The 10,761-nt window shown below is 45.9% G+C and overlaps 1 protein-coding gene across 2 annotated transcripts in view; it reads left to right on the forward strand.

The window, feature by feature from the left end:
• The window catches only part of GSDME (gasdermin E), a 58,780-nt gene extending 50,110 nt beyond the window's left edge, over positions 1–8,670 (forward strand). For both annotated transcript variants that reach the window (XM_023225940.2, XM_023225939.1), the window contains exons 8-10: positions 792–984; positions 4,258–4,331; positions 7,781–8,670. In XM_023225940.2, the coding sequence (XP_023081708.1) occupies positions 792–984; positions 4,258–4,331; positions 7,781–8,014 (501 nt within the window). In that variant the 3' untranslated portion in view covers positions 8,015–8,670. The remainder of the gene's footprint in view (positions 1–791; positions 985–4,257; positions 4,332–7,780) is intronic.
• The last annotated feature ends 2,091 nt before the right edge of the window (positions 8,671–10,761 follow it).

Here is a 10,761-nt window from a genome sequence, read left to right on the forward strand (position 1 = left end):
AGATTGTGCCGAGAGCCTGGGTATCAGTGATGGAACCTGTTATTGAAACAGCCCCAGGGCCCAGGATATTTGCATTCTAGAGGGTGGGGAGCTCAGCTCCAGGGAGAACAGTTTCAAAAAGCCCACTGACTTCTACTTCCGAAAATAACTTCTTCCAAGAGCAAAATGTCAGGCCAGCACCCTGTGGAGAGAGTCTCAGCTGCCCTGTCAGATGCTGGAGAAGCAAGCTGTCTGGATGGTGGCGAGGGTGGGGTCCAGCTTTCAGATGACCGGATCTGGACACCAAGGCTGTGGGTGGTGCAGAATTGGCAGGGTGGTCCTAGCTAACTGGCTCTCCAGCAGGATCGCCTCACTACACAGCAGGCCCTGTGGGGACAGACGCAGCTGCCCAGTGCCTGGTGGGAACGCGGCCGGGGGCTGGGGTGCCTAGCTTAACACTTGAGAACCAAGACAGGACAATGCTTATACATCGCCCTCCCCAGTTGTGTGTGTAACCACTTGTTTCTGGTCCCTGGCACTACCTGACAGACCCTGCCCTGGAAGGTTCTAGGCCACAGTTCCAGCAAGTACGCCCCCCACCCTCGTGGGCCAGTTTCAGCTTACTGTCCCTTCAGTGAAATGCAGCCCCACGGATGAGCAATTTCAGAATGTAGAGAAGAGCTGTGGGTGGTACTTTTCCTTGGGGGAAGGGTGTAAGGGCCGGGGCTTGTGTGTGCTGTGAGGAGAGGCCCCGGCTGTGGCGCTTGATCTCCAGCTGTCATGACCATCCCTTCTTCTCCCCTGCCCTACAGTGTGATGACCTGGTCAGCGGCCTCTCGCCCCCAGTGGCGGTGCTGGGGGAGCTGAAGCCCCAGCAGCAGCAGGACCTTGAGGCCTTCCTGCAGCTAGTGGGGTGCAGCTTACAGGGTGGGTGTCCAGGCCCCGAGGACACGGGCAGCAAGCAGCTCTTTATGACAGCCTACTTCTTGGTCGGTGCCCTCGCAGGTAAGGAGAAGAGAAGAAAATGAAAGAAATGGCTACTGCTGGCTTTAAAATGCTTTGCCTACTATCTATGCTTCTGGGGACACAGGGTGGTAACTGTGGAAGATTTGGTACATACAGGTCTCTCCCTTCTGGGACAGGGAGGATAAGAGGTGGGAGGCTGATGGGAAACCACAGACTCGAGAGCCTTTCCATCCAGCACAAGCCTCCCCACTCTCCCAGAGGGCCCTCCTCCCCCAGGGAAGGTCACAGTGGGTGACCCCTTGCCAATAAAAGCAAGCATCTCCCTGACAGGCTGTGGTTCACACCGGAGTCCCAGCAGAGCTGAGTGGCAGTGGCTTTCATTTGGCAACTGCTCTCCTCGAGCATTTCAGTCCTTCTGATCTTCTTTGCAAACTTGTTATTCCCCACTCAGCGTGCCCCTGTCTGGGGCAAGGGGGCCGCGGAGAGCATCCAACCATCCAGTGTACTAGGCTGGGAGGCAGAGCTGTGGCTGGGCCCAGATCCGTAGCTTCTGCACTGGTCCTGAAATGGCCTCCCAGGGGAGCAGCCATCCAGTTACTGTGGAACAATCTCTGCCACCTCTGTACCACTCCCATCCGGAACCTGCCAGGCCAGAGCGCCTGTCAGGAGATGGGCATCCTTCACAAGGAAGCTGGGCTTCCTGTTCCCTCTCAGAAAAGCCAGTTGTGGCAAACCAGTCCCCACAGCTTCCCTTCATGGTGACACTAGTCAGGACACTTGGTTTCTGATACATTCAGGGCTCCTCCCCAGCACCACACAGAAACAGACCCAGTAATCTTCAGTTTTAAAATACTTAATCAGAGAATGCCTCTCCCAGCTCTATGTGCTCATAAATATATGCTGTGTCTTGTTCCATCTCATGGATAAAAGTTTTGACTGGTGAACTGGAACAGGACGTAAGACACAGCCCTGCGGAACTCCATAGAGACTTTCTCCCGATGTTAACATCAGGGTGTCAGAATCTTTCAGAACAGGCATTCTGTCCGAAGCTAATACACAGGCCAGAGTTCTCCAACTTGTGAGAGGCCTTTTCTTCATCTACCCCATTACTTACTGCAGCATTTCTATCAATAGGCTGGATCAGTGATGCCAAGTAGGTAACACAGGGCCAGCATCACGAATGCACCACAGTCCCCTTCTACTTGAGCCTAGACACAGCATCAAATTCTCTGCAACTGGCTGGGTGCCGTGGCCCACATCTGCAGTCCTAGCGTTTTGGGAGGCTGAGGTGGGAGGATCACTTGAGCCCAGGAATTCGAGACCAGCCTAGGCAACATGGCAAGACCTCATCTGTACAAAAAACAAATTAGCCAGGCAGGGTGGTGTGTACCTCTGTAGTCTCAGCTACTTGAGAGGCTGTGGAGGATCGCTTGAGCCCGGGAATTCAAGGCTGCAATGAACTATGATCATGCCACTGCAGTCCAGCTTGGAAAAAAAAAAAAAATCTCTGCAAGTTTGCACACAGGCAGCAGGCCACTCAGTTGACACATGAGGTGAGACTGACTTGGAAACTCAAAGGTAGTGAAATCTTTAGGTGCAGCTGGCAGTCTCTAAATTTTTCAACCAATCCTGCCCTTTTTTATTTCTCTGAACTGTGATCTCATTTGTATGTCAGTCCCAGCGGAGGCCAGGCTGGCATAAAGCCCTTCCATTTGTGCTCTTGCTAATCCTCAGCCCTTCTGAGTTGATTTTTTTTCCCTCTTAGTATAATCTTCTCTCCTTAGAAACCGAGGAAAGTGCTAGAATAGAAAATAGGGTGGTCTTAGGTCCTCACACCAGTTTCCTGTTTTCAGCACTTCAGTCCCACTTGTGACCTGTTTCCTGGGAAGCTTCCTCCACCACTTCGTAACCTTAAGCAAGTCAAAAGGTCTGAACTCCTTGGACCCTATTTGTAAAACAGAAATGGTATATGGAAGAGCAATCAAAATAATTTCAGTTCAAGAAACATTTAACAAGCTTAGATTATGTTTTAGGCACTGCTAGGTAAATATCAAGTCTTGGCTCTCCAGGAAATCAGTCAAGTAGTAAAATTAGTGGGTAAGCTTGGTAACTTAGATGCTGTTCTTTCATTCCTGTGCCCCTAGCACCTAGTGTACCATGCTCAAGATAACGGCTAAATGAGTAATATGGGACTCAGGTATTTCCAAGAATAAGGGATGAGGATGATGGTTACCTGGGTCCCCAGAGCCATCCTAGAAAGTGAAGGCAGGGCAGCAATGGCAGATGAGATGGCTGGGGACAGAGGCTCAGCTGGATACGCTAGGCCACATAGACTTTCTATCTTCATAGAGACTACTTGAGAAACTGTGGATTTTCTCTTCAGACAAATGCACACACATTTTGAACACCACATTAGTTTCTCTGGCAGGAGCATCCCCCTAGGTGCTGCCCCACCCCCTTAGTAGCCTACACTCGCTCTTGAGAATGAGCCATGGTCCGTTGTACTCTCTGGGTCACACCTCAACAACACATTGCCTTTTTTAGGCTGCTAATACATGGTAGGAACAACTGAGTTCCTAACCAGTCCCTCGGCTACCTGATTCAGCAGGTGACTCATTCTTTTTTGCCTTTTCAGCTCAAAGCTTGTATCCCCAAGGGATTGTGGTCCTTTTAGGAACCCTGGGAGGTGTTTAATATCCACTTTCAATAACACTGACCTGGTATTCCGTTCCCTGGGGCTTGGCAAGGGCCCTTCTGGTGCAGCCCCTAGCCTGGCACAACCTTTCTACTGTTGCTGCTCCTGGCCTCAGGCCAGACTGCATTTTCCTCCCCACAATGATTGGTGACAGGGATAGAGCCCTTTATAGTTTACACAGTACTCTGACATATGCAAAAACAAAACAACTATGTAAATGAGGAAACTGAAGCTCAGAGAAGTGTACCTGAGGCTGCAGCCTGAATGCACAGAGGGGCTCAAACGTCACTCTTCTGTCACCAGATGGCAGGGTCTACTTTTCCATGCTGATTCCTTTCCTTCCCCCAGAGTCTGGGCAGTTCTTTCCATTTGGTAAATCGAATGTCAAGGAGTATCCTCTGTGGAATGCAGAGCTGGCAGCTGGGTTCCTACATCTGTTTTTTACAAGGTCTTTGCTGCCCATTTAGCACCGTTCACTTACTCAACAACTGCTGAGTACCTCCCCTGCCTGGCTGGTGGGAAAGTACTAAAATATAAGTTAGGTGCCATCCAGGGGCTGGCTCTGTTCCCATGGACTTGTTTTTTTGGACTGTGACTGTGATTTTTGTCTCCTGCAGAAATGCCAGATAATGCAGCAGCTCTGCTGGGCACTTGCTGCAAACTCCAGATCATTCCCACACTGTGCCACTTGGTAAGTAACCTCCCAGATGGGACCTTAGAATAGACGGGAATAGGGAAATGATGAGGGGGTAGACATCCAACAGCCGATAAAACACCTCTAGCACTTCTCATCCACAACAGCTCTTCAAGATAGATTAAATAACTATTGTTATTAACCCACTTTTATACACATCCCATCCCATGGGAAGACTGAGACCCAGAGGGAAATGATTTGTCCAAATAACTTGTTAGCAGGTCCAGGACTCCATCCTTATCTTTAGACTCCAAATCTTATACTTTTCCCATTGTTTGGAGAGAATTTTGGCCAAGGTTTAGTGTTCCATTACAGTAAAGGGGCCTGACACCATATTATTTGCAATGGCAGTTCTGTGCTGAGACTGGTTTGATTGAGCTGTGCAGCAGATTCGCCAGGGAGGTATCCAGGACTGATCTGTCCCAGGGAGACATAGCTTCTTTCATCCACTTTTAGGAGTATCGTTAGCTTGGTGCCCTCTGGAAATGTCATTATAAGAGCATGAGTTAGGTAATGATGAGCTTAGCCCTAGAGAGTTAAGGTTAAGCTTTTCCTTTTTAAATTATAGATTGAGCCATTAGTAGAAAGAACCACCAACAGGTTGCCCTGAAGCCACCCTGATGGGGTAGCTAGTCTTGTGTAGCTTTTGCAATGTTGCTCAGCCTGGGGCAGAGGAGCTGGCACACATGGTCTATTTTAAGGCCTAATTACTAAAGTCCAAGGCCAACCTGCTATGTTGTTGGCCCAAAGGATCATCTCTCAGAGCTATGCTATCAGATCTGGGAAGCAGGTATTGGGGCAGACTGCCTAGATAGGACCCTGACATTTGGTATACATCTCCTCTGGGAACACCGAGTAATGTGGTTGGTGCCTTTGTGCATAACAAAGACATGAGAAGACTATGCAGCATGGCATCATTCCAAGGAGCAGATCAGTTATCACTCACAACTGAAAGCTTCCACAGGTCCAGAGGAACCTGCATTCTTGTACACTGACTGCAAAAATGGAACTACTTGAAAACGTGCCAGCATGTGTGTCCTGGGCCAGCTGAGGGTAAAGGCTGGTGGCACAGTCTGGTTATGGAAACAATATGTGTCATTATTCTAATTGTATGCAGTGACGAGCAAAAACAACAGCTCTGCTTTCAGATCTCAGCTCCTCTTGCAGCAACTGAGGGCTCAGCATTTACCAAGTTAGTCCTTCCCAAGTATTTACAGACTCATCAACTGCAACTGAAGCAGGTAAAAAAAGAAAATCCTGCCAAGCCCATGTTATCTAACCCCTTCTCTGACAAACTCACACCTAGCTGCCCTCCTCCCTGCAGATCAGCTCTAGGACATTTGTGTTACCCCCAAGTTCTGCTCTCTTGGTGTTCCAAAAGCAGCAGCCAGAACACATTCGGAGTTCAGAATGGAAGGTATTCTGCTTCTGCACATTCTGCCTTTTGGCAGCTGCTCAACATAGTCAAAGACTTTCCTGGGTGTCTTCACATACCTCCCCTCAGATTTGCAATAGCTCTATTTAAGACATCGAGGTGTCTGCCTCCTCAAGGAATTTCAGTGTCATATTTCTTTAAGGGATTTACTTAAAACAGGGCACAAAATCTATCTGCAGCCCTGTCTTTTTTTGTCTAGTAGCCAGGGTAACTTTGAGAGGCTTTCTGAAGGGCTTTTGGGAGTACAGTGCCAGATACATTAACACATTTCCAAGAACTGGTGAAAGGGTGAGTTAGAATCAATACTGAATGTTAACTTCACTCCACCACCCTCTGGGTCACTGTTACCCCCTTATACCTAGAAATGCCTATGGGCAAAGGGGGTGGTAGATATTTAGAGAAGAAAGCTGGATGCTGCGCAGCTGTCATCTGCCAGGTGTAAGGACAGGGAGCCTGCAATGCTGTTGACAGTCTCCAGCCTGCGCCAGTGGGGCTCCTCCTCACATCACTGGGGTGTGATGCTGTGCTTACAGAGCAGGTCTAATCTACTCTCTAAAGCACAATCAGTACTTTGCAGTCTGAGCCTAATGGTAACGTTAAGCCCGTGGTTACACTGTGTGAGTTGTATTTGGCAAATCTACAAGGTTCGTGAGGCTGATTTTGATAATAAACACACAAGTACTTTTACATTCTAGTGAGTGCTACCCTTCAGTCACCTGGACAAGCTGCATGACTTTCAGGATAGTCACCACTGCTCAGGACATTTCTGGAATTTTTTCTTTTGGATTCCCTTCAGATTTCTTAAAATTCAGGCATACTTTCTAGGCTTATTTCATTTTTAATTTGAAATTTTACTACTTATATTATTAATCAGATCTTGAATGCCTGTTTCAAAATGAAATCTACTGGCAAATTTTTAATTGCTGAAGATGTTCTTAAAAGTATTACAGGCACGGATCAAGACCCTAAAAGCAAATCAAATATTTCAAGTATGTGTTGCGCAGGTGGAACTAGAGCAGCATCCAAAGTGGCCTCGGCGGAGAACACATTGAGTGTCTGCGTCATAGGCACGGCAGATGAGGTCCCTGCTCTCACGAGCAGCTTAGGGTTAAATAAGGGAAGGTGACTAAGTTTCTGGATACAACATAATAGAGTAACATAAGGCTGAGTTCTGGGGTTGGGGGTAGATCGATGGAAAGGGATTGGGAAAGGCCCTCGATGTGGCATTTCAGCTGACAACTGAGTGACGAGAAAGGGAGATCAACAGGGAAGTTTGGAAGAAGGAATAGCAAGGGAAAAGGTTCTTGAGGCAGGAAGGATAATTAAACTATGGTACCTACCTTTGAGGAGTTCATGCACATATATAAGAAGTTCTGGTATCTTCAGTAAAATAGAAACTTGGCATACTGCATATATGAGCAAAGTACATTCTGACGTTTCTAATATACTGGAGTTAATGGAACTAGTAGAAAGTTCGGAGAGTTAGGGATTCAGACAGAGGACACCAGGCAAATGGGATAGAATCAGGCCTGAATCAAATATATCATGTTACACCTCAAGGGTTTTCCTGCTGTATTTGAGTAATTTAAAAAACGACATAGTTGGCCAGGTGTGGTGGCTCATGTCTGTAATCCCAGCACTTTGGGAGGCCGAGGTGGGCGGATCACCTGGGGTCAGGAGATTGAGACCAGCCTGGCCAACATGGTGAAACCCCGTCTCTACTAAAAATACAAAAATTAGCTGGGCGTGGTAGCGCGCCTGTAGTTCCAGCTACTTGGGAGGCTGAGGCAAAAGAATCGCTTAAACCCGGGAGGTAGAGGTTGCAGTGAGCCGAGATTGTGCCACTGCACTCCAGCCTGAACAGAGGAAGACTCCGTCTCAAAAAAAAAAAAAAAAAAAAAAAAACCACATAGTTTTTTTCTCCCCAGAATTACCTACAAGTGCATTACTCTCCAATGTGGATTTTTAAAGAATATTTTAAAAGTGAATTTGTTTAAATGTGTCATTTCAGCTTCGTGTTCTGTCTGATGATGGAGTATCTGATCTTGAAGACCCAACCTTGGCTCCCCTGAAAGATACAGAAAGGTTTGGGATCGTGCAGCGCTTATTTGCCTCAGCTGACATTAGCCTGGAGAGACTGAAGTCATCTGTGAAAGCTGTCATTCTGAAGGACTCTAAAGTCTTCCCACTACTTCTTTGCATAACCCTGAATGGACTCTGTGCTTTAGGCAGAGAACATTCATGATGTCATATGTGAACTAGAAGTACGTGTTATTGGCCAAGGCTGAGTATTTTTCAGAATTGTTAAAGGTCACATGCACATTAAAAGTTGACCAATGAAATGAATTTACAAAACAGTTTAAGAAGTGGTGACATTTTGCATTATGAATGGCCTGACTTCTAGCCACCAGGTACTCTTTAAACAGTTTTCCGTATCAGAGGCCCTCCTGTGCTAGTGAGCCAGCATCTGAGTTAGGTTCCAGCACCTAAAGAGCTGGGAGGGCTGAGAATTCTTAGCATACATTCAGACTTCTTTTCTGCACAATAAGTCCATCTGTCACTTGCATTCCACTTTCTTTGTTATACAGAAAGAGTCTGACCCTTTAATCCAAAAGTTCTTTTTACATTGTGACTGCTGTGGGAAGGCAATTTCTCTGCACACAAGAGGCTGCGTTTTGGATGTGATGTATGCTATTTGATGACTGAAAATGAAAATGAACTGTAAATGCTCCTAGAGTATATTCTTCTGCTAAACAAAATTAAACTTTAAAAAATCTAATAGTAACACACCCCTGCTTGGGACCCTAGCTATATGCATTTTATGTGACCTTGCCATGCTTTGGTGAATATACTATGTCTAGGCACATGTTGATTTCCTATTAAAGGAAACTTTGAACTGTGTCTCTTTTGCTTTTTATTCTGTTTTGATGTCCTTCTATAAATAGCTTGGACTGGCTCCCTGATTCCATGGACAGGGTCTGAGCCACTGGGGATGAAGGGTAGCAGTTGTTAGAAACATATTATACAGCACCTATTTTTCCCCCGCAACATCATCCACTTATTCCCTTTCTTCCCTTCAGATTTTAATGTTAACAAGGAAGAATAAAGCAAATAATCCTTTCGTCACCACTACTAAAAATGAGACTCTTTATGAAAATGCTTATATGTTGGGGGAGAGGCTATAAAGTGGCACATGGTGGCAGCAACTATACAGAAATGAGCCTTATATACAAACTGGAAAGGAATATGCAAAAGTGAAAGCACTTGTGCTAAAATGGTGGCACTATACTGCCTTTTGTCTGATTTTCTGAAATAAGTAAAAAGAACAAACTGCAAACAAAGGTGTAATATGAATCTACTTGTGTAAAAAGATGTATACATGTTATCAATATGTATGGAAAATTTCATTTAAAGAGTTCACATGAAATCTAACGGTGGCTCTTTGGGGAGAGAGCAACTTAGAGGTTGAGACAAGAGGCAGAGGAAGATGTTTTACCTTTCTATTCCTGCGAGAATTCTGTATGTCCTATCCTCCAAATTAAGAAAGACGAAAAGGAAAGACTTCAGATCGAAAGAAGCCATCCCAACAAGTGCCGAAAGTCTGGGTTACGTCAGTCAGGAATCTAGCTGTTTCACAACTGTTCTAAGACCAGCCAGTTGACATGCTGGATTGTGTTTTAAGAACTAGCTATTAAAAAGGAGGTAGCTTTATGCAACTACAGTTGTTCCCAGCCTCCAGTTACTGCCAGGCATCTTAGCAGACACCTGTAGAGATGTGGGTCCAACAAGACTAGGTGTGCTTACAGTGAGGTGGAATTGGGCTTCCAAAGGTTTAAAAAGATTTAATGAGGAAGTTGGAGATATCATCTTTGGAGGTTTCTAACTGATAATATCTCCAACTTCTTCCTCATTAAATGTTTTTTAAAAAGTGCCCCTATTAAGAACCATACTTTTTTTTCATAATTAGATTTGCAAACAAGTCTATTAGCTCAGGTCATCTGGAAAACAGTAAATAAAATGAATACTTCCTAAAATAGCACAGGACAGCCCCCTTAATTCTGAAATTTCCATTCATAAGAGGACCACTTCTTCATAAACGGATGAAAAGAGTACCACTGACATAGCTAGTATTGTTGGTCCATTAATGACTCCTTAAAGATGTCCAAGACCTAGTCCCTGGAACCCGTATGTTATTTTACATGGCAGAAACGGACTTGGCAAATGCTTTTAAAGTTATGGACCTGACATGGACCCATTATCCTGGATTATGTGGGTGGGACCTTAAAGGAAAGAAGGCAGAAGAGACTGTGAGGGAGACTTGGCCCAAGAAAACGCAGGAAAAGTGAGGCCAATAGAAAGAATCTATGTGCCGGCCAGGCGCGGTGGCCTGTAATCATGCCTGTAATTCCAGCACTTTGGGAGGCTGAGGCGGGCGGATCACGAGGTCAAGAGATTGAGCCTGGCCAACATGGTGAAACCCCATCTCTACTAAAAATACAAAAAAAAAAAAAAAAAAAAAAAAATTTGCTGGGTGTGGTGGCACATGCCTGTAATCCCAGCTACTTAGGAGGCGAAGGTAGGAGAATCACTTGAACCCAGGAGGCACAGGTGGCAGTGAGCTGAGATCGTGCCATTGCACTCCAGCCTGGGCAACAAGAGCAAAACTCCATCTCGGAAAAAAAAAAAAAAAAGGAAAAAAGAAAGATGTATGTGCTGCTGCTAGCTCTGAAGATGGAAGGGACCAGAGCAAGAGAAGAACGCAGTCCCTCTGACAGCCAGCAAGGAAACAGGGACCTCAGTCCTATAGCTGCATGGAAATGAAGTCAGCCAACAACCTGCACAAAGCCTGATGTGGGTTCTTCCTCAGATCTCCAGGTAAGAACCCCAACGGGCCCCAGCTGACACCTTGATTTTAGCTTGGTGATATCTGTGTTGGACTTCAGACCTACAGAAGAGATAATAAATTTGTGTTCTCTTAAGCTGGTAAATTTG

Source organism: Piliocolobus tephrosceles, chromosome 8, assembly GCF_002776525.5.
Source record: "Piliocolobus tephrosceles isolate RC106 chromosome 8, ASM277652v3, whole genome shotgun sequence".
NCBI lineage: Eukaryota > Metazoa > Chordata > Mammalia > Primates > Cercopithecidae > Piliocolobus > Piliocolobus tephrosceles.